The 24,306-nt window shown below is 41.1% G+C and overlaps 1 protein-coding gene across 5 annotated transcripts in view; it reads left to right on the top strand.

Moving 5' to 3' along the window:
* The window catches only part of RIC8B (RIC8 guanine nucleotide exchange factor B), a 100,534-nt gene extending 80,180 nt beyond the window's left edge, over positions 1 to 20,354 (top strand). For 2 of the 5 annotated variants that reach the window (XM_039230452.1, XM_039230454.1), the window contains 2 exons: positions 4,828 to 4,947; positions 19,211 to 20,354. In XM_039230452.1, coding sequence (XP_039086383.1) covers positions 4,828 to 4,947; positions 19,211 to 19,322 — 232 coding nt within the window. In that variant the 3' untranslated portion in view covers positions 19,323 to 20,354. Of the gene's footprint in view, positions 1 to 4,827; positions 4,948 to 8,130; positions 8,215 to 12,328; positions 12,468 to 13,114; positions 13,292 to 19,210 lie in introns of all 5 variants that reach the window. The other 3 variants (XR_005528146.1, XR_005528147.1, XM_039230453.1) reach the window with 3 other exon arrangements.
* Positions 20,355 to 24,306: the final 3,952 nt, after the last annotated feature.

The following is a 24,306-nucleotide window of genomic DNA, read 5'->3' as shown; positions in this document are numbered from 1 at the left end:
TAGTGGAATCTGAAACCAAGAATTGTGTGGAGCTTACATTCAGGCTATAGGAGACAGTTAATTTCACAACAATCTTTTTTGTGTCAAAATAAGTGTGTTTAATGGACTGGAAATGGCTTTCTGCAATTAGCAGAAATATACTTAAAGAATCAAGTTACATGCCACACACACTATAAGTCTAGCCATGTTCGTTAAAAGTTTTCAGATAAACGTTTGTCCTGAATCAAAGAGAAAAATTCCTAAATTCTAACTTTTATACCTGTTTCTTTTGTGCCTCTGAGCATAGAGGCCCCGTGCCTGTACAGGTGGTATAAGTGACTAATGTGCTTTGTACATCATTCCAAACATCAACTGAAAGATGTATACCTGGTAGCATTTGGCTCATTTTAAACCAGTGGCCTTCAGGCTGGGTAGATAGGAGCCTAGGAGTCCAAAGAGGTATTTTTAAAGGGCTGCTAGGTGGAGGGCAGGAGGAGGGGATGACCAAAGTGGGCAGAACTCTAGGATACCTCCTTATACTCTTAATACCCAATACTGGTTCATAATCACATCCAGAAGCTTAAAATCATTGTACTAAACAACTCAGGGATCTCTCCTTCTTGACTATATTTCTCTCAGCAGTAACTGGCAGCAACTGTATAATTTCTTCAGCATAAGAGACTTTTATTCTTTGTCAAGGTTTTGTTTTGTTGCTTCAAGTCCCATTGTAATTGTCGCCATATATTGAGACTCTACAGAAGACTTCATTGTTTTGAGGGGGCAGGTACTCTGGGGAGTTATTCCTGGAAAGACATTTCTAGCCTTATTTGCATGTAACCTCTTCTTTCCTGCTCTGAGCTCAGAAAAGCCTTTTCCTAAAAACTCTGATCCCTTTCCTAGAGGTTGCAAAATTGTCCACCCATAGACTAGATTTAGCCCACAAGAAGGTTCTGCTTGGCTTACCTGATGTTGCATTCATTGGCTTAGTTTTGTGTTATTTTCTGATTTACATAATTACTTGCCAACATTTAGAATCCAGATATTTCAAATGGAAATTTGAATTTCTAACTATTTTTAAATAATTTTTAATAACGTTAAGGCTGCATTGTCACATGGCATCTGGCTGATGGAGTGGGGTGTCTGTGGTCCCCATCATACCAGGCATAAGCTCTTCTGGTTTAATAATATATCCTTGTCGTTCACCTTACATGCCTGGCCACTGTGGCATTTGCCTTTATAGCCCCTTCTTTAATACTTTGAGTGAAATTTGATGTACACTTCTTAAGAGATTGAAGTTAAGTTTCATATAGCTCAGGGAAAATTAAGTGGCTCTTTTTTTTTGTTAAGTGACGTAGTACTGTTGATGTTGACCAAATGTAGCAACGATTCGACAAGCAAAAGTTTTGAAATATATTTCAGCTTTTATGTATATATTCATTTGCTCATACCTTTTTATGTCTTAATCCCTTCATCTCCAGGTCCATAACTGCAGTCAGTTCACATAATGGCCTTATATAATATGAAACGCTCAGTGATGCTCTACAGAGATATTTAAATAATTCTTGTCACCTAACTGAAAGACATACAGTCATAGAATTGGAGGGCAGGGAAGATGGGGAAGGGGAACAAAGACAAGGTGGAACAAAATCATACCATAAAATTACCCAACACAGTATCTGTCACAATTAGTGTACTTAAAGCATCTTAAGATTCAGCCTTAGAGCAAGATAAAACTAACCTCAGAATTTCAGTATTAAGATCCTAAAACCTAGAAAGTTAAGTCTTAAACTATACTGTTTGAGGTTATAAAGGTGGCAAGTGATTGTTCAACTGAAAACAATCCATTTTATGAAACCTCACATCAGTGTTGTTATGGTGACTATTTTCTCTTCCTCTCTGGGTAGGGAAACCACAGGAGACTGGTTTGAAGCGGGGAGCAGGAGGGGCGACAGTGTCCCCAGCACACTGGCATTTTTCCCATAAGACAGTAGCACAGTTCAGTGCCCCGACTTGTGTTTGCTGTGGCACTGTGTACATTCCTCTTCATATTGAGAGCAGGGTATTACATGAGTAAAGGATGGTAAATTCTGACTAGAAGAGTGAATGTCTGCCTACTGCTTTTATACTCCGTGAACAAAGATTTTGTGACTTCAGTAGCTAATTTCAGAGCAAGCCATTAAATCATTTTAGCAGCAAAGGACTTGAGGTCAGCTTATAGAAAGCAGACATCACTTCTACTAAAACCTTAAAAGAACCAAGAAAAGAATCAAATGTGCCCTATTCAGGAATTCACATTCTAACTTTATAGTGTGGATACCACAGAGCTTACCAGTGTATCCTCCTGACACTTTTTCCCCTGAGGCACATGATGGCTTGTCCTAATGTCATTATATTGTAAAACCGTCTATGGATCTGATTTCTTAAATCACCCCTCCATTGAGCTTGAGGAGAGGAGCCTTCTTTCAAGAGACAAATCGAACATATTCTACATAGTTAATACACCTACCTTTCCTTGTACTTTTTTCTAAGGCCTGATTTCCTCTGTCTGCTTGGGAAGTGGGTATGTGCCTCTAATAAGTACCTTTACTAATTTATTAATAAGACTAGTTGTTTTTCTAATTTAGCAGGTGGTTAAAAAAGGAACCCTAAAAACAGGTCCTGTTGTTATGCCAGGGGAAATAATAGATGGGTGGTAGAATTACATTTTCAATATGCATCTGGACACATCTTAAAAATGCCGTAGTTCTTAGAGGCCTTGTCCGGGTCCCCTTTGTTCTCAACTTTTGGTAACTATGATGGCCTCACTCATGTTTTTATTAATGGCCGCTAACTGGAGGTCTTTTTCTCTTTTATTATAGCACCTGGGGGAGAGGGGAAAAAAAAAAGGAATAGCACACAGTGAATGTCTTAAGTAGGCATTCTAGCCCTGTGGTTCTTTAACCTCATTATGTATCAGAATCACCAGGAAAATAAAATACATAGATTTAGTTGGCCTCAGGTAAGGCCTAAGCCTTTTCTTTAAAGTTTACCAAGTGATTCTAACGTGCAGCCAAAGCTAAGAATCACTGACAAGCCTAGAGTTTTCAGACTGTTTCCTTAGAGTTCCTAAAAGTGCCTCAGGGGTGACCTTAAGAGGAAGCAAGTAAGTACAGACAAACAGGGGCGTTAGGCCTACACTCTGCTTGGCCACCCATCCCCTCTTTGCCAGAGCAGTTCCACTTTGTCTGTTTTATATGTGGGCTTTCTGTGTAGATTTCATTTGTTTAAAAAAAGGCAGGGGGAGGTTGGTGGTTGGTCCACTGCTTTGAATGAAAAGTTTTTAAAAATTTTTTTTTAATGTTTATTCATTTTTGAGAGATGTAGAGAGACAGAGCATGAGTGGGAGAGGGGCAGAGAGGGAGACACAGAATCCGAAGGAGGCTCTGAGCTGTCAGTACAGAGCCCAACGTGAGGCTCGAACTCACGAACGGTGATATCTTGACCTGAGCTGAAGTCGGATACTCAACCTACTGAGCCACTCAAGTACCCCCAAAACAGTTTTTAAATCATGGCTACAGAGCTAGGTCTTATGCAAGAATGACAAAACAGGTTTTAGATCAGTTTTATGAGGCTGCTGAGCACTGAGTCCTTTCACAAGAATCTGAATATCATGTAGCCTCCAAGGAAAGTAGAAAAAGAGAAGGAAATCTTTTAGTAATGATAGTAGTACCTAGTGACTAGCCCTTTTACTACTCCAAATGAGAAATCCCTGATCAGTAAAGAAGTTAAACTACCCAAGCAAAAGTCTGAAGCACGGGGCTTGCAAGCTAGCCCCCAGAGGACCTACTTGATCCGAGTCTGTTTTGGCCCATAGGATTCTGCTTCCTGCCACTGTTAGACAGGCACTTTTCTCAAGTTTACCCCAGTCCCCAACACTCCACATTGTTTATACTTGACCAGTTCACTCATTTACTTATCCTGAAGACCTGGCCACCGAAACTATTGGTGTTTATAGACCCTAGAAAGCAATTTATTAGCAGTTTGCCATTTGTTTTTAATGATCAAATGAAATATCCCTGCAAACTGTCTGTACTTGGCTCAAACAAAATGCTGTAACCTCTTGTCTGCTTTTCCAGAAACATGTTTAGGTTATAGATATTTAGCAGCCATTGAAAGAATTTTCTTTCATCTCAAAAAAAAAAAAAAGTGCAGCTTTCATCCGAGAGGATAGCTTGTTTGGTATTAGAACTTTGTACAAAGTTTATGGAACAAATTCATTTCTTCTTCATTTTAATTCGGTCAGACTAAATCTAATTTAAATTGTTCTTCTGCTTTATCTTTTATTATTTAAACATTCATTGCCTTCTGTGGTCTCACTAATGGACTAATTTCCTGAGATTATAAATCAGCATGCTTTCATTTTCAGATTTCAGCCTGTCATCATTTTTCCAGTTTTTTTGACATATATTTGTTTTATGCTGTATCACAAAATGGATTCTCCTACTCTGAAATCGTCCCTTAAATTAATAAACTATGCATCCAAGGATATTTATCCTAACGGCACCAATCCAATTTCATATTTTTTAAAAAGCAGCCAGGCCTTTAAAAAAAAAAAAAAAAAAAAAGTTGGCAAGTTAGCTATTTTTTTTAAAAAAAAAAAAAGTAAAACTATGACCCATTTCCCAAAGCAAATCAGTAGAAAAAGTAAATTTTTAAAAATTCCTATAGCAGTTCCGTACTATAAAATTGCTATGATTGCCAATTTTTGGCTATTATACTCTTTCTTATTATAACTTACAACTTGGACCAGAAAGTATAGAAAGAGCATAATTCTAAAACATACAGCATAACTTCTTTTTCTTTTTGTAGCATTAATCTTATCACTGGTCATTTAGAGGAACCAATGCCAAACCCCATAGATGAAATGACAGAAGAACAAAAAGAATATGAAGCCATGAAACTTGTCAACATGCTTGATAAACTCTCCAGGTATTGTATTCCCATCCATTTTCTGCTTGGTTTCTAAAAATGTTCTATTTCTTTGTCTCTCTTACTGAGAGTTACCATGGAACAGCAACTCTGGAAATCCATGTGAATTGGAACAGGGTGGCCCGGGCAGCAGTAGCTCAGATCTCTCTCGGCTACCATGGTTTTTCTACATGTGCCGCTTCTGGATGTGCATTCTTAAACATTTAAACTCTCAAAGCCAGGGTAGGGACTACTAGAGCACTGTGGTATTTAACCAACTAACCTCCCTGTCTTCAAAAAGATGCTGTGAGTTAGGTTCAATGATTTTGCCGCTTCTTGTATTTTTTGTTTTAGTCTGTTTTGGTTTTTGTTCCAAATCATTATGCTTTTTTTTTTTTTTTTTTTCCCATTTTTGATGTGCAAGCTGGCAATTCTGTCTTTTTGGGTCGCTCCTGAAACCAAGAATTCTAAAATGTCATGCACCCAACAGGAAAAAGTGAAAAGGAATAGCTCAAATTAAGAGTTTTCTGAAAGCTTTTATTAATTAGGGGTTCTAAAGACAATCTCCCCTTCCCTTCTTGTTTCACACCACCTTCCCTTGCAAAAATAGCCAGTTTTGAGAATAATTAAGTCAAATGTACTAATCAGCAACTAGTCATCTTGGAGGAGTTATTAGGAAATATTCCTTTCACACTTGCCTGAATTGCTCTATTTTCTAGTCATACATTGAGTCACTGTCTCCTTTAAGCCATCTTGAATGAGTGCTTCTGTGTGTTGGTGGCAGCTACCACTTGAAGGTGTATTTCTCCTGACCGTTTTCCTTTTCACAGCAGCTATGTAAATGCTAGCATCCCTCAGTCAAGAGAAGTAACAGTTGGAATGAGAAAGCCAGAAAGCCAACCACTATAGGGAATGGTGTAACAAAGAAACAAGTAGAGGCTAAAATCATAGCAGGAGGCTGATCGATTTGGGGAGTGTGACAAGTGTGGGTAGACACTGCAGAGTCTGAGCTTTTTGCAGATGATGCTGGTGATGTGGTAGAAGTTCTATAGAAATAGCTTCATCATCTGCAAAGCTAACAGGACTAGAATTTAGTGACTTCCAGCTAGTCCTTTTAAATTTTCATCCTTTCCTGAAGAGGTTAGAATCTACAGCTAACTAACTATGCTCATAATCTTCAAATGACCTTTGTTTGCAAATGACATTCTCCATACCTTTATATAGAATTGACATGTTCCTTTCCTGAAAGAATTATAATCAAAGAGAAGACACTTATAGGCAAACCCTATAGGAAGCAGAATAACAAGGTTTGAATGAATACAGAAGCATAAATTTGTGCTTGGCTACTTCCAGAAGGATCGAATGTAGCTAATGAAACCATGGCTTAAGTACATAAGTTAGGATGAGAACTAACAGAGTCCATCTATTAGAAGCTGGGGAGAAAAATGTTAATAAGGACCTATGTGGAGCATATCAGTGTGTTAGGGCAATAAACAAGTTTCATAAATTTTGCTGATGTGAATTCTTGAAAAATAACACAGATACTGTTCAACTGGCCTGTATACCCTCGATGAGTAGACTCCAAGCTAGGAGTGGGAGACAGGGAAAGGACTGCCTAAAATGCTCCAGTAGAATCCAGGTATTTGACTTATTTGAAAGAGCTAAGACCATTTCATAAGGGATCCCTATACGAGGGACAGAAAACGGTGCTAGGTCCTTCTCCTTTTAATACCAGGGGAATCCACATATTCTAGAAGCTGCCAACAAATAAATAGCCTGAAGCTATGTCAAGTCTGAAATAGCCAAGCTTCTTCCACTTGATTTAAACTATGCCTCAAAGAAGATCTGTACTCACCCAGAATCACCCAGCAGATACCCAACTCAGTCTGAAGGTGATACTCCTTTTTGCATGTATAAAGCAGAGCAGATATGTCTTGTGTTGGCTTTGATGGTACCGATTTTGCCATTAAAATTGAAGTTAAAGGCAACTTTAAAAACAGTTCTAAACCAGACTTTTTGCATGACGTGTGGTGGGTTTTTTACATTGTCTGCCTTTGTGTATATGCTTCCTAACATTTGCTCTTACTAATAATCAGTGACAAAATCGTATGGAGATCAGCAGTGGGCATTCTAAAGCAGGAATGCAAAGAATGAAGCCATTCTTTATGCGTCTTACATGTTTGTCTTAAGTTTCTGCTCTCTTTTCACTGTTGATTTTTGGGTTTTGGTTTTTTTGAGGTAGAAGACATGGCATAAAGCCAAAATAGACTAAGTTCAGTACAATTCAGAAAACATTTATTAAGCAGCTACTCTGTGCAAGGCACTGTGCTAGGAAGACGAGGGAGATTCAGAGAACATGACAGACTCTGCCTTTGGAAAACGCACATTCTAGTGAAGGAAATGGCTATAACGTTCTGAAGTACAAGGTAGATGGAAATAATGACAAAATAAGGTCTATGTTGAACTGTAAACACCCAGGAAAAGGAGCAGTTCATTCTGTTTGGATGAATCAGGAACTGTTTTCACAAGAAGATAGAGCATTTGTGCTGACTCTTGAGGTTTAAAAAGTATTTAATAGATGAGTGGAGAAATGACCATTCATTCCAGGTAGAGGGAAATTTACTCTTATAAGATAAACCTTTGGTATTCACATACTACATCTTTCTTCCAAAAGGCCCAGGTTGTTTTATCATTATTTGATTAATTATCAGAAATCTATTATCTGATTTATAATTGGGGGGAAGTGAGGCTCAAAGAAATTACCCCCGAATACATCCAGGCTAATGACAGGATAATCCATTTCCTTTAACAGTTTACAAAACACTTTCATATACATTCTCTTTCTAGCTTCATAACAAAGTGAGACTAGGAACTTCATTTTCCAGAACTCAAGACCTTTGCTCTGTCCACTGTGCTACTGTGTCTGTCTGTTAGAGTCGGTGTTTGCCCAAATACTTCCTAATCATCCTCTTCAGCATTGCGCTGCTGGTCAGTTCCCTCAACTGTCACTCTGAGGATGTTCTGCATCCCACCAAGTCTTCATTGTGCTAAGAGTGTACTGTAGCTTTGTCTAATTAACTTTCCTTCTCAAAAATGAATCATTTTCTCCTGGGCCTGAAGTGAAAGGCATGTGAGTAAAGGATAGGGTTGGAGGTGACGTGGCCAAGGAATGGACACTAGACACTTCCTTTTTTCCGTCCATAGGAGAGCAGATGTGAAGGACCCGCACCAGGATGGTGGTTAGCAACAGTGGCCCGTGCCAAAGCACTTACCAAAGTGATGATTAAGGTTGGTCATGCCAAGAACTGTTACTGAGCCTGGTGTAGGGTATAGATGTCATCCACTACCAAAACTGTAAAACCACCAATGCAAAAATTAAAGTTACATTTCCATTTTGCCTCCGTGCTGGACATAGTGACTGCCACAAGGAGCTCACCACCTTAGCAGCTTTATCACAGCTACATTTCCAAGGACACTGGACAGATTCGTGTTCAGACATTTTCTTCCCGTTGAATACCAGCTGACTTAGTAATATTCCTAGTGAGTGAGTGAGTGAGTGAGTGAGTGTGTGTGTGTGTGTGTGTGTAAGGATTGTATTTGTGACAGATGTAGATAAGGGGATTGGCAATGGACCTGGAGGTCTTAAGAGTTTGAAAATAATCTGAACCCTGTAAATCCCATCATGTCTAGCTAGTGCAGTGCCTTGTACCCTGTGGTTTCCCTAGTGTGTGATGAGGAAATAATGAACACAGCTGATCCCCAAATCTGCAGGGCAGTTTTTGGCTCTATGAAGTACCCTATATAGTTTAAGACTTTAAACTTTACCTTTATCAGTTCCATTTCTTGGCCAGACATAATGGCTAATTTGAATATTGGGGCACATAATTTCTTTAAAATAATCATAATATACAGCAAACATAAGCATTAAGGCCTGAGGCAGGAGATTAAAAATGTCAAATGAAGCCTTCTATAATGTGAGAGCAGAGATGAAAAAGGGAATAAAATTTGCCTTCCTCTCCACCTGCTCTTTCCTTCTTTGAATTGGAAAAAACAATGATAATAAGCCCCTGCAACTTAAGTGGGGGATTAGAATGGGGACTGTGTGTGTATACGCAAGTCCACTGTAGCTAATACAATTGCGTCCACCTTAGCTACAGCACACAGCGCGTGTGTAATACTGCCGCCTCCCCCAGAAGAAGGAGGATGATTTGGCTGAAGCTTAAATGAGCCAAAGAAAATAATATTTCAAGTTTCAGTTTTGTGTTGACTTTTCTAATCCCCTTTAGTTCCTTAATTGGAACCAGGCACTGATTAATCTTCTACTCCACCCTTACCCCCAACATATTTAACAGCATTTAACAATGTACATTGATTGCCTTCTTGCTAATATATTCTATCCAGATCTAAAATTTACATTTAAATAATTATTTTCCCATTTCTTATCTATTCCATATTTTTTTCCCCAGCCATTGTGTAGTTTTGGGGACATGGCTTTCTTAATAAATGTAGGTTCCAAATATGGGATTCTTTTTAGACTTACTAAAGCTGGATGAGCAATCAATGAAAAGTAATACCTAACTTTATTCCTTATGAATAACAAGTTACTCTGCTCACAAAAATATCAACAACTGTGTTCACATCCACCTTTATGATAAGTTAGTCAAGGACATGCTTTTCAGGTATGTTTCAGAAATATGATGCAGTTTTTAAAGTGTCTTGAGATTTTAGGTACAAAAGTATAAAGGTCTTAATTGTTTATATAGGAAGATCTTTTAGATCTGTGCTGTCCAATATGGTAACCACTAGCCATTTACTACTGAGCACTTGAAATGTGGTTAGTCTGAATTGGGATATCCTATAAGCGTTAAATACTCAGACTTTCAAAAACTCAGTATAAAAAAAGAAATATAAAATATCTCAATTGTTTAATATAGATTTTATGTTGAAGTAATGTTTTTATCTACTGGGTTAACAAAATATATTAAAATCAGTTTTACCTATCCTTTTCAGTGTGGCTACTAGAATATTTAAGAATCCATATATGGCTTATGTTGTATTTATATGTGGCAGCACTATTCTAACATCACTAAAGTACACTGTAAAGTTGCCTGGAAGTTCAATTAAGGGAACTTAGATCCAGTTAAATTAATATGCCCTTAAAGTGGCAAGGGAGGATTAATTTGAGAAAGTTGGTATTGTGTATCGTTAGGGTATAGAGGGCCTTCCACTGGCTAGACGCCTCTGAGTAGATTGCCATGCTCCCTTTGTATTGCCTGTTGGTAGTCATTGTTTTTTAACCTCTGTAGTAGGAATGACTACTTTGAACTCTTAGTTTAAGCACTAGCTGAAATGGCTTCCTTCTATTACAGAAACCTCAAATAAGAATAATGTCTTCTGGCTGATTGTGCTCTTAGTTACCCCCCTTCAACTTTTAAGTCTTTCTGATTGGGGACAGCATGTAAGAATTTCTGGTATAGCTGCTGCTGTATTCAACAGTGTCAGTTGGCTTGCTGGCCTCTTATTTATTTTGCTAATTTGGACAACAGGATAGAAAAATCCTGTAGAGAAATTACCAAGAAATAAGAATGCCTTCACTTAAGGATAAAACTGAATTTGATTCTTCAGCACTGTCCCTAACCTCTTTCTCCATATTTTTTTAACCATGCTGTTTAATGTGAGGTAGGTAACAAATTTTTAGAAGCTTTGCATGTGATTTTTCTAACAGAAATGAGAATAAAAGACTAATATTTACATAGTGCTTTAAAGTTTAAAAAGTGTTTGCATATATACTACATCCACTGATCCTTAAAGCAGCCCTGTGAATTACGAGGGCAAGTCGTGTTTGTCTGAAGAGCCAACAGGACCAGTGATTAGGAGACTGACCCCCAGATCAGGCACCTGGTTGACGACATAGCCAGGACTCAGTTCTCAGCCTTAAGACTCCAGACCTTATGTTATTTGGAAAAATGACCAACAGCTCTCAAAAATGTGTCCATCTGATTTTAAATAAGATGTCCTAAATTTTAAATAAATGCAAAGCACAAAGACAGATTGTAAGCATAATTACCTGAGAAGAGATTTGGAAGACACGCATTTCTGCTCTTTCATTCCGTAGTTGAAGTCTTCTCAAAGATCAGGTGAGGTGCTAAAATAAATAGTTTGTATCAGACACACACACACCTTTACATGAAGGAAAGCAGTGAAATTGCTCGGACTCTTTCTTAATAGAAGTTCTTTTAATTATTTTAAAAAGAATGATTATAGGTATTCTAACAAATTCTTATATTTAATGCAATCACATTAAGAAAATCTAATTTTTAAAGGCTTCCCAATGGGACCGTTTAAGCAGTTCCCAATTACCTTTACAAATAGAATGTAGTCCAAAATAGTAGACCATATGCCATGTCCACTTGTCATGGAAATGATACTTTTTATGCTACATATTCACCTTTCTAATTGTTCCCAGTCCCAAAGCACAATGGTGAGATCTGAAGGAAGATCTCAAGAATTGTTTTGAAAGATGCAGCCTGGAGATCTCGAATTTGCTGTGGAAAAGCCACCATACCCCTCCAAATATCCAGGCTTAGCAGCTTAGTGAAAGATCTGTATACCCAGTCAGCACTAGGAAGCCATTAGATGAAAGATCAGGGTCCAAGCCCAAAGGACACTCTTTCCCAGTATGTAACTGAACATGTTAAACAATGGCCAAGGTTATAGTATTCTTCTATGAGAAAAAGGGGTTAGAAACACCCGTAAGCATATCAACACGTTACTAGGCAGTCCGTTGTACTTTGGTGGAGTTTGGACTGTACCAGTGATGCTGAAATCTTGAAATAAGATACACTCTCAGACTTGGGATTAGAGCAGAGATCACAGAGCTGCTTTCTCCGGGCTAGCACATGCTCCTGGCTAGCAGGCATCTTTTGAAAAGCTCTGTGTTCATTAAAAATGTTTTATGTTTTTACCAGTTTCTCACCCTATCTTTCAAATGTGAAAAGTAATTAAATATGAAATGGCTAATTCAAAATGTCAGGGTTCTTTTTTCCAAGCAAACCTTACATTAAGAGCAGGAATCCCTGTGCCAAAGAAATGGTTCCCAATTATCCTGTCTTGGGTTTTGTTATACATTGTACAGAAGTCAACAAAACGAGTACGTAACAGAACCTGCCCAAATAGCAGCTACCCTCATTAGAAACAGAGAATTAATCAAGGGACGACTGAAGGAAGCAGTGCCTCACAGGTTTCCCCCTTTTCTTCTTTTCTAATCATAGAACAAAATATATGACATAAAAGGATCGGAACTATTATGCAGTACTCAATTAGAGGGAGGTGAATAGGTCTCTAACATGCTGTTTTATCAAAAGAGCAGACTGGTGTTTGCATGACTGTTGTTTCATTACAGACCCTGTCATTAATTCCATGTGTCAATACTGCCCTGTAGTACACAGAGCAGACAAGAAAGAAGAGCCCTTGAAAACAAGGGAATGATTTTTGAGTCGTTATCAAGCTAAGTGGCAAGCGGGAAGCTGAAACTCGTATAGGTAAATTCGAAGGGACTCTTGGGAGATCTGCAAGTGGGAAACAAGAATGCATTTTACCAACTGCTTAATTATGTCCTGTTTTTCAACAAGTACACTTGAATTGAATGCTTTGTTTGTATTGCACAAAAACATGTGCTGTGGGCAAGAGTATTCTCTTGCTTCCAGGTCAAGTAAGGTGTTTTATACACATATACATCTGGCCTATTCTGTGATGTGCGATTGGGTATGTTAGTGTCTGAGCCCCAATTTTGCACTGTCATTTCTGGGGGAAAGTCTTAAATAGGAACCAGAAGCCCTAAAAAGTGGAACCTTGTCTAAGGTTTTGAGACGTTACGGAAGCCCAGGCATCCCAGAGGACCATCCTTACAGGGAAATGGTGGCTCAGGAAACTGTTAAAATATATCTGGGGGAAAAAAATTGACCAGAAATTTTTAAATATGGTATAAATCCCATAATCTCCCACCCCTAAATCTTTAAGAAAGTATTTTTTGGTTTCCATCAGCAGTTTCAAGGGTTAGGCTGGGGCAAAGTAGGGTTTCCTTTCTTGGACGTGCTTTATCTATGTCCTTGTGCCTGGCCAAGCCCTTATAGACTATGGTTCCTTATCGTTTAGTAAGATCAAATTTCTAAATGATGTTTCGTTCCAGTTGAACATTCTTGGAGGCTTATCTCTTCCCTGGCCAGATGCCTGATCAGATGAGAAGCCCGCCATGATACTGTCACAGTGCCTAGAATGGGCTCTTTATCCAGTAGACATCACTGTACTTTTTGATGATAACGAGGGCAGTCTTAACTTGTGTTAAGGCCTGTGTATAGCATTGAAGGTAAGTATGAAGGAGTTGTTGCTATGTGAATACTTAATCCTGATGCACATTTCAATATACAGTATCTCCATTTAACCATGATGTACATATATTTGACCCCTAGCCATCCCTTTTAGATGTGACCTTCATATTTAGGGTCAGTAACTCTTCATGAAACGGCCTGTTTATTGAGGGCCATGATTGAATTTAGATCCTCCCTTGTTAACACTTGCCATTGCTTTGATTTACTTTTGTAATCACTCTAATCATCTGCCAGTGGTTTGGCAGGAAGGATTTCTGTTCTTGGTATAGGTCAATTATAGGTAGGATGCTGTGTTTGACTCTTAGGCTTAGAATATCTTGATTAGAAATAAAGGCTTACCAGTATTGAGTTTTAGTGTCTTAAAAACCTGGCAGCTTTTTAAATACATCAAGATTATTTAGTAGCCTAATATTGAGACTCTTAGAATAGAATCTTGGGGATCATCTTGTCCAACCCCTTCATTTTATAGATGGGGAGACTCAAGCCCAGAGAAGGAAATGACTTGCCCAAGGACACGCAGCAAGTTAGAGGAATATCTGAGACTAGAATCTAGACCTCTCGCTGCCCCCATATAGAAGCTGAGTCTGCAACAATTCGTGGTTTGGTTTCCAGGCTGTATGGTACAAACAGGGCCTGACTTCTGTACTGTCGTAATGTCTAATGACATTGAGGCAGGGAAATAATAAAAATAGTTAAGATAATGAGAAGGATTCTTGACAAATGGTTCTCTACTATTCTCTATTTATGCCACGACCCGTGCATTCTATCCTTTTAATAAGCGTTTACTTAGCACTTACTGTGTACCTCCAGCCTATACTAGATACTGCAAATCGGAGCCAGATAAGACATGGACTCTGCCCTCAAGTTGCTCACCATCTAGCAGAGACAAGAAATCCCTGGAAAGCATTATGCAGAACTTCCTGTGGAATTCTAATGCCTTCCTAACTCTGTAAATGTTGGTGATGAGAGTGAGTCTTCTGCTCAAAGATCTAGCTTTTCTCTTTATCACAGTTCCTTTGTTAGGAGTCCCATAAAACACTATGCCTTTTCTTTCTGTGAAAGTACAAGATGATATCAATTGCAACCAAATTTAGTACATAAACACTTACTGAGGACCTGCTGTTGGCAAGGCACTGTGCTACACACATAGGGATATGAAAATTAAATAATTAAAGCATAGAACATTTTTCTTTTTAAGTGTCAGGGCAATACTATTCCATAGCTTTCAAACTTTGTAATGAGAATTATTTTTTTTAATAAATATTCTTAGATGTAGGGCCCTTGAAAGAGAAGACAAAAATACCTCTGTACGATCATCCAGACTTGTCAGCCTAGGATTTCAGTCTCCATTCAGATCCTCTTTTGTACCCCATATCTGTTGAGCTTTCTTTTTCCTTTACCTCAGCCAAACCAGCCTGCTTGCCAATCTCTGCACACAACTAACTCTTGCTTCTGTGCCTTTGCTTGACTAATTCTTCTGCTCCTAGGATGCCTTTATCCTCATGAATCTATGTCCATCACTGCCATCACAGTCTGGCCCTGAGTCCACCTCCTGCAAGGAGCCTGTGACAGCATCCCTATCTCGCCCTGTGTCCTTCCCACATGTACATAGCCCAGTTGATGGTGGAATAACATTTCTGTGGCATTCATTAATGCTTCCCATTCTCCATCTACATCTTGCTGATCTAGATATAACCTCTTATTAAATGAAACAGTCTAGTATATAACCAGGTCATTCATCAGACCTATTTGGAGTAAGTCTCTATATCAAAGATTTCATTTGGGTATTTGCGAGGTGTTAGTTGTATGATAGAGAAGAAGATCAGAAATGGTGAGATGGGAGTTTGAGAAGTAAGCCTGGGGTCCAGCAGGGAAAAAAAGGTCATAGGTCTGTGAGAGATCCTCTCTCCTTTCACTCCCAAACAGGACAAGAAGTTTCCTTTAAACACATTTCAGTTACAATAAGGGTGTATTGACGGACTGTCAAGCTAGGGGAAGCAGGGCTCTGCCTGTCAATCATCTCAAGCTTGTTGATCTGCTGTTCTGTAATTCTTTTAATATTGTTTAATGTGTGTGTGTTTTATCTTCTGAACTGACTAAAAGCTTCTTGAGGACAGGGACCATGTCTTTTATTTGCTTCTGCATATTCATCCCCCACTTATTCCCAGAGTGCCCTAACAAGCTTGGGGAAGCCTCCAATAAGCACAGAAAGACAGGAAAATCAACTTGCAGTTCCAACCACATTCCAAGCCATTACACTACAGTATTTACGTATAGTGAAAATATATGCCTTCGTGACAACTCAGTGAGGCAGGTATTTCTATCCCAATTCTACAGATAAGGAAATTGAAGAGAGCTCAAGGTCTTACTGGTAGTGACTGGCAGACTCAGGATTAGAACCTAGATCTGTCCACCTTCAAAACTTGTATGTGCCTTTCACTGTACCATAATCATAACAACTAATATTGAGGACATCTTTGCAGCTCACAGGACTCTTTGATCTACACCATTGTTGTTATTGCTACCACTACTAGTTCTATTACAGTTACTTCTTACATCATCACTGGGAAGGAGGTAGAACTAGTATTATCATTATCCCCACTTCACAGTTGGGGATACTGAGACTCAGCCTTGCCCAAGATCACACAGCTGGTAAGTGGAAGAGCCAGGCCTTCAAACAGACTTTCCAGACCCCAGATTTTTTTTTTTTTTTTTTTTTTTTTTTTTTTTTACACTGTATCACATCGCTGCCTTAATTCATTTGCACAAATGCAGGACTCTGTGGCCAGTTAATCACTGATGCCTCTCTGACAGAGGTGTCTAGAAGTCCAAGCATCACATGGAACCCTCAGAGGAGTCTTCATGTAGTGGAGGGTGATACAAAGGACCCAAAAAATAAATGCTTGAGAATAATAGTTCATAAGTGAGAATTGACAAGTTCCTATAATTATATATATATTATATATCCCATAGACAAGTTCCTATAATTTGGCCATGAGACTTTTGGAATGTTCCTAATTACTTCCATCATAAAATTGGAGTAGGGATGAAACAGATGAACTTGATTTGAAAATATTCCTCCTAGGTGTGGACACGCTGGTAGCTAGCCCAGCATCATCGTGCTGTCACAGAAGTGGAGTCACGTTGGTAGTGGTTTGGGGCAAGGGCGTATCCACCCAGCGTCCCATTGCGATCTCTGTAGAATTCCTCTAGGCCCATCCAGGGTCCTGCTTCTGCCTACCCCAACCCTTCACTCCCTACCCCAACTTACTGTACCCTCTTCCACCAGCCCCTTTAGACCTTTGAACTTTCTTATCCCTCAGTGTTTTATTCCCAGCAGGCTGTCAGTAAATAGTGTCCAGTATCACAAAATCCTTCAGCACGATCAGTTAGAACTAGGAAGCTATGTTGTAAAAATGCAGATGTGTGTGTGGTGTATATTAGTGCCAGAGAGTTTTCGTGAAGCAGATTGTTTGTCTTGCTTTTCACTAGACATTTCTACCTGGTTGTCATGCAAGGGCTTCAAGCTCTTCATGTCCTGAAAGAGGTCAGCATCTCCCCCGCCCCAAATCTACTTCATCTGTGGTGTTCTTGCTCCGGTGAATTGTATCCCCATCCTCTTGGTCATCTGAGCTGGAAGCCACAGGGACACTCCACTCCCTAGTCTTTCCTTCATCAATCCTCAGCCCTTCCAGTGGGTCACAGCCCAAGTCCAGCGTCCTGTCTCCTGTCACATACACTGTACAGTGACATCCTAATGACTGACCTCTCTGCCACCAAGTTCCCCCTGGTCCAGTGCACCTTCCACACTGCTGCCAGAGACACTGCCCTATAAAATATAGCTGACATCTCTTATAGACCAAACCTGACCTCCTTACCTTAGCATTTAAGACACTTGACAACTAGACCCCAAACTGCCCTTGCAGCCTTACCTCCGGCCACTCCATCAAACCTCACCACTTTCCAAAACACTGGGCCCTTCTGTAGCTTCAATGAGAGCACACAGAGAAAAAACTGACACAATCCAAAAAGGTATACAAAACACACAAGTAGACGGAACCAAACTGAGCCCTGTACACAGTCTCCTTTGCCTCCAATGCCCTGTGACTTCCTTGCCCGGCACTGGATACCTGTACCTGATTTGTACTGGCCTCTCCCTTCCCCGGACAGAGTGATCTGTGCTTCATCTTAGGAGCTGCCAGGTCTTTGTTCGTGATTCTATGATAGCGTTCACCCCATTACGTCCTAACTTATTTTTCATAGACATTTTATCCCCTCCTCAAGGACAGTTGTGCCCAGTCTTCCTTTCCCTGCCTAGTATATGACCTAAGTCCTGGCATGTAGGTGTCAAACAGACCTGGAAAAGCTGAACTCAGTGTGCTCCTGCGATGCAGTTAGAGCAGTTCATCCAGATGTGGGGCCCCACAAATTGCACAGGAGCCCTAGGTCCCAGGTCCAGCTTGGCTCTAGGTGTGTGACCTTGGGTAAGTCACTCAGTCTCATTTAGTAAACAAGGGGGTTGGACTAAATGATCTCTGAGGCCCCTTCGACTCTAAGTTCTATGATTCTGACCCCGTTTCTTGAACCAGGAACCACATTTCCTCCCTTTCAACTCAGGAGCCTCAACATAGCCAGGCAGCCGTCCCCATTACTCAGACGGACTTTCAGACTCTCAAATAGTCTTCGGGTGCCAGCCAGAGCTGCTTGCTCAGGCTCCTGTTGGCTTATCCAAGGACCACTGGCCTGTTCTTCCCCCTCTCCAGGAGCTTCACTGCACCTCCAGCACCTCCCCCTGCCGTGTAGCTGGCCCTCCCCAGGCAGAGCCCTTCTTTGTGCTGGTCTAAGGGCCAACAGCAAGGAGGCAGAAGGAAAGCAGGTTTTACTGTTTCCCTTTACTCCAGATCCCACCAACATTACAGCTGCTGCCATGTGGGTTCTTGGTTACATACATGTTTTCAGGGGGTGATGCCCATTTCCTTGAGAAATAAATTTTAAGCAGCTCATGTGCCTCTTCGAGGCTACTTGTAAAGTCCACTGCTGACATTTTGGGGGTGGGAGATGGGCTAGAGTTAGCAACTCAACAGGTACATTTGCCATAATCTCCATGTAATAAATAAGAGCCTATGAAAAGATTAAATAAATCTTTCCTAATGCTTTTTGATTGACTTAATCAATAATTAATCATCTTTAGATGAGGCTGTAACTCGTGGAGTAGATATAATTGGATTAGCTGAAAAGAGGCAGTTGGGGAGCTTTGAAGAGATTAAAATGGCTGTCAATCCCATAATTAAACTGCCACAAACAAAAGCAATGGTGTTTAAAAAAAAAAAGGCGAAGAGAAAGAGAAGGAAATAAAAGAGAGGGAGAAGGGAGAAAGTTGGGGAAGGCCAGTTGACTTGGATTGAATCGAGAAGTACTTATGTATTGCTAGAGATTGAAGAGGCAGAATCAAATCTGACAGATTTATTCCACTGAATGAAATTCATACATATCAAATCAGCCACTTGATTGTAGGCCTGGCCCACTGGGACCCGTGAAATTTTGGCAGCTTCAACTTCACTAAAACAACGAATCCACAAAAGGGAAAAAAAAAAAAAGTTAATTATTAAAAACAGAAGAGACCTGCTCCTTGTCCTGAGCCCGTTTAGACCTTGACTTTTCATACTTTTAATTGGCTTAGTAGGTTTGGCCTGTGTGAATGAAGTCTTTTATCTCCCTCTTTTTCTTTCCATGCCCCTTTCATCTTTCCTGTTACAAACACACAGAGAGCTTGAGGAAAAATACTTTGGTTTTTAAAGACTTTTCTTTTTAAAAGGATGTGGATTTGGGCGGGGGGAGGGGGCGTGTGTGTGATGCTGGTGAATACTTTTTTTTCTCTCTTTTATCTCTTTTTCCAGAGAGGAGTTGCTTAAACCAATGGGACTAAAACCTGACGGGACAATAACGCCTTTGGAGGAAGCACTCAACCAGTACTCGGTCATCGAAGAGACCAGCTCTGACACAGACTAAAAGCGTCACCTGCCCAACTCTCAATATTGCTTTTATCGGCATCTTTTCTCTGTAGCTCCAGGGGAGTCTTTTCTCTAAAACATTTATGCCCTTGCTTTGGCTAGAAACACATTAACTGGTTTACTCATTGAGAATCCAGCATATTTAAGAGGTGATCCTGTGTTTTTGCGATACCGAGGCATTCGTACAGAGCGGCAGTTAGATGGAGTCGCAGGGGCTAAAAACACAGACAAAGAGGAATTCCATTTCATCAGGATGGGACTGAAAGGACTTCGTTGTGCAAAGCAGCCCTGGTTGAATCTGGCCATTCTGTTTGCCAAGGTTCTTAGAAGATTTAGTCGCGTCCTTCCTCTCACTTGTGAAAGCCGCCCTCCGGAATCTCTCCAGCAGTCGGAGGGAGGCACGTGAGAAGCAGAACGAGCTGCTACATAAGGGCTGAGGCAAGTGACTTCTTAGGTCGGGACTGACTACGTGGCAGCCAAGCAGCTGCTCCATAAACCTAGCCCCACTCTTCATTTCAATTTTGTATAAAAATGTGGAAATGCACACACAGACACGCGCGCACACAGCCCCAGACTTGCAAACTGAGTACATTCTGAAAGTTTGTATGTCGCTTATCTAGAACTTCAGAATACATTTCTCCCCATAAAGGGTTATAAATGATGGTTTAGTTCTGAGGCAGCTACAAATGCCTATTTATTCCCTTATGTACCTTAACACTAGAACCGCAGAACTGAGCCCCCGTCTGTAGCACCGCGTGGGAGCGTGCATTCTGAGGTCTAACCCCGGGTGCCTGGAACACACGTCCTCCAATCCAGCGGCGAGGATGGGGACTCCCCGAGTACGGGGGGTTCCGGTGTGGCCTCTGCCGGGGGTAGAGGGAGTCAGCGGCACCCGTCTGTACATATAGGCCATTCATATGTCACAGGTTTTAACTTGGGGACCGTGTGTGCGCGCCTGTGTGTGTGTTCAGCCTTTCTACCCTATGTGATCAGTTTAATGGTAACTTTATTTATTAAAAAAAAAAAAAAAGAAACACAAATAGTTACTGTTAAACTGATTAAAGCTGTTTATTTTTACTTCTAGAATTGGTCATAGGAGGAAGTAGAAAATGAATCCTACAGTAGACAGTGGGCCTAGTCAGTCAGTGGCTAAAGCCTAAAGGGGTTGGTTTCCTTTTATATATGTATGTATGTAGAAAATACACACATACATATATACAAATAGATGATGTGCTTAACCACTGCCTTTTAAAACTTTAAATTAAATAAAACATTGGGGTTGATTCAATGTAGCCATTTGTGTGTGTTTCTTTATAGATACCTGGCTGGGGGTAGACAACAGTTCAGAGTTTGTGCTTCTTTCAAGTGCTTTCACACCCATTATCTCACCACAATATCCCTAGGTAAAGTACACGGACTATTAATGAAAAATGTCATTTATCCAGAAGTCACTGCTCTGGCAAAACAGGTCAGGGATGGAACTTTAAAAGGCCTTTGAGCTGCCAAAAGAGGTCACTAGAGTTTCTTGCAGTTTACTCAGAGGAGAGAGCCTCAAGAATCTCTTTTTACCTATTTCCTGAAGTTTGCATACACTTATAACAAGTTGAGTTATCTGGCTTTCAAGCCCATAAAAAGTGGCAAAGGAGGCCAATAGATGGAAGACAGGTCTACCGAAAGCCACTGAAGGTCAATAGCAAACTGGGCGGGAAGGCAGAGAGAAGGAAGAACGCTACTCCAGGCATCAGCAGTCTGGGACAGTCTGTTTCCCAAAGGACAGTCTGGTTGACCCGGAAAGATCTGTACAAACTACAGCCCCTAGACAGATTCTCACAGAGATGACCCAGAGTTTACTTTTAAAAACTGAGTAAATCCAGAATACTCCAGAATAAGGCTAGGAAGAATAAAACACACTCCACGATTTTCATCCCAATGGTTAGAGAAGGGGTGGGTAACCCATGTTTTAACAGTAAACGAAATGAAACTTGGCAGTTCATAAGTCTAGATTATGTGGAAACGGTTTTTTAAAAAAAGTATTCTTGTTACTTCATTCTACAAATGCATTTTTAGAGTATTTTTATAATTTCCACCATCAAACAGCTTTGGCCTGAAGACATGTCTACTGAACGAGCATCTTGCCAGCGTGTGCAGAGTGTCCGAATGCACCTGTGTAAGTGGCTGTGCTCCTGTGCTTTCAAGGAGTTTGGGTTCCCTCTGAGGTTCCCCACACCGGGCACGAAGCTCTGTTTTTGAAGAGAGAACTTGCAGGGGGAGACGAGGGACCTCGTTTTGCTCACGGAAAGAGAGCTAACATCTGCAGAGTGCTTACTAAGGGCTGGGCTTTTCGTGTCTCTTCCCACGTCTATGTAACCTCACCACATCTCATGTGGGAGACCATCTCGGGAAGGCCTCAGTTTCCCGGGGTCACAGCAAGTAGGAGTCCAAGCTGGTCAGCCCAACTTCTAGCACCTCCTGCCCCTTCCCACCCTGACCACCCGGGCCCTCGCTCTGCCTCCTAGGATGCTGGACAGGGGGCGTTCTCAGGCCACTTTAAGCAATAACCATTTCAGCCAGAACAGTTTAAGGAACTTGCTAAGCACGGAGGGGACCTGCAGATGAACTGGGACTGGGAAACTTGCTCAGGACTGGATTTCAAACAAGGCCCTGGGATCCTTTGGGTCAGAGACGTGGGCTGCTAGCTTTCCCCAGACAGGTGCTCGCCACGGTGGCCTGCAGCGGGGAGGGGGGAACACGCTGGCCACCCGCACTCTGCGGCCCGAGTGCCCACAGCCCTCCTGACCTCCGACACAGTATGGAAGCCTGCGTCCTAAAGTAAGGCACTCAAGCCACGGCTTTAGAGTAGCAAACCACAGACGCGTAGGGCCCCTCCCTGCACCCACTGTCCTGGGAGGTGGGCAGGCGGGTTCTTTTCCCTCCTTTATAAATGGGGACACTGCCTGAGGCAGTGCAAGTCCTGAGTGCCCCCTTATCATCGCATCAGTCTGGCCGCCTCCCAGTACTAGGTGTCAGGTGTCCCCTGTATGGACATCTCCCCACCCCACCCCCGCCATTATAAAGGTAATATAGATGTTCACTGGTTAAAGTTTGGAAAATATGGAAAATTAAAGTTAATTCACCCAAATCCCACCACCGAGATAATCACCTGTTGATGTTTCAGTGTGTATCTGTCCTGTATTTTTTTCTATGCATATATAACTTATTTTATTACAAGATGGGGCTCATACTGTATTTGCAGATTTGTATTTTCTTCTTTAACATATTGTGAGCATTTTCCCATGTCAATAAATATTCTTCAAAAAGTAATGACTAGATAATATTCCATTCCATGAACTGTGGTAGACACTGCTAATTGCCTACCCAATAGTATTCTTCCTTGCTAACACAGAAGACGTCATGGCCCTTCCCTCCTCTCCCAAACCCCCCCCCGCCCCCCCCGCCAAGAAAAAGGTACTGGTGCCTTCCTAGGAGGCAGCATTGAAGAGCAACTGGAACTAGGAATGGCTCCAAGAGCAGATGTGCCCCAGCGTACAGCACCAACTCCGCAGACGCCTCAGCGGCACAAACCATGACCTGCTTAGATTAAGTGCCCAGAGACTTCTATGGTTTCAGTCAAGGAGAGGCATTTAGCAGTAGCAAGGTATCCAGATGGCTTTTAGAAGTCTGCATGGGAAGTGTCAGTGTTGAGAGCTGTACAGCCCAGATAGGGACAGGCATTTTCCTGGCGATACTCTTCATAGCAGTCCCAGAGGAGAGAGGGCACAAGAATGGGGGACACGGGCTGTTCTTTCAGGAAAAGGGGACACCTGTCAACTACTGGGTATGTGTTGAGCACAATGTGAATTAGGAACAAGTGAATGGTGTTCTAGGAACAAATCACAGGAGCAAGAGAGAGAGATTTCAGCCGTCCTTAGAAGGCTGGAGAAAATGAAGTTTCCAGGGAGGATAGGCAGCACTATGCTGAGCCCTGCACCAGATCTTCAAGAAGCACCAGAGCAGCCTTTCTTAAAGGGGAAGGGTGTGGAGAGAGGACTAAGCCTCAATGCCCTGAATCAAGCATTGCACACAGTCAGTCAACTCTCTCACACATCTAGAATGGCGCTGGTTATATAGCATTCTCAGGGGAGAAAAGAGATGCTGGTCATTTTGTGAGTTCTGTGGTTCATGCGAACCATGGCTGAGAAAGTCTAACTGAAAGAGATTATTAGCCAAGCTTCTGGAGTCAGATTTATGTTGTCTTTTAACACAGTGCAGTGAAGATCAGGGTCAAAAGACTCCAGGTCTCACAGACCTTTATCTTTTCTACATGGAGCATGATTTCAGCTGTGTATATTTATGTACTGAGCAATCACTATGCCAGATACCGAGCTAAGCACTTTACATGCACTTTCTAACTTCACTGTCATAACAATCTTATGAAAAAACTATTGTAATAGCCACTCAGTTGAGAGCACCAAGGCATAAAGAGATCGATTACCTGTGAACAGATCGATTACCTGTGAACAAGCGCACAGTCATTAAGTAGCAAAACTTGAACTCAAGTCTGTCTGATGTCCATATAAATGCTAGGTTATGTGTTGCTTTTACAATCAGAAAGATGAAATGAAGTCTTATTATTTGGGAGAAAAAGTGTCAAAAGAGAATTAAATGGAAAAAATAGAAATGGGAAAATAATTTAATATGTTTTTCTCATTCCATTTCCATAGCTCTACAATAAAATACATTTAAAAAACTTTTTATTTAATGTTTTTTATTTATTTCTGAGAGAGAGAGAGAATGAGCAGAAGAAGGTCAGAGAGAGAGGGAGACACAGAATCTGAAGCAGGCTCCAGGTTCTGAGCTGTCAGCACAGAGCCCAACGCGGGGCTCGAACCCACAAACCGTGAGACGATGACCTGAGCCGAAGTCGGACGCTTAACGGACTGAGCCACCCAGGCGCCCCTACAATAAAATACACTGAATCCTAT

Source organism: Hyaena hyaena, unplaced genomic scaffold (genome assembly GCF_003009895.1).
Source record: "Hyaena hyaena isolate Hyena2069 unplaced genomic scaffold, ASM300989v1 scaffold_46, whole genome shotgun sequence".
NCBI lineage: Eukaryota > Metazoa > Chordata > Mammalia > Carnivora > Hyaenidae > Hyaena > Hyaena hyaena.
This window is presented reverse-complemented; position numbering and strand designations above follow the sequence as displayed.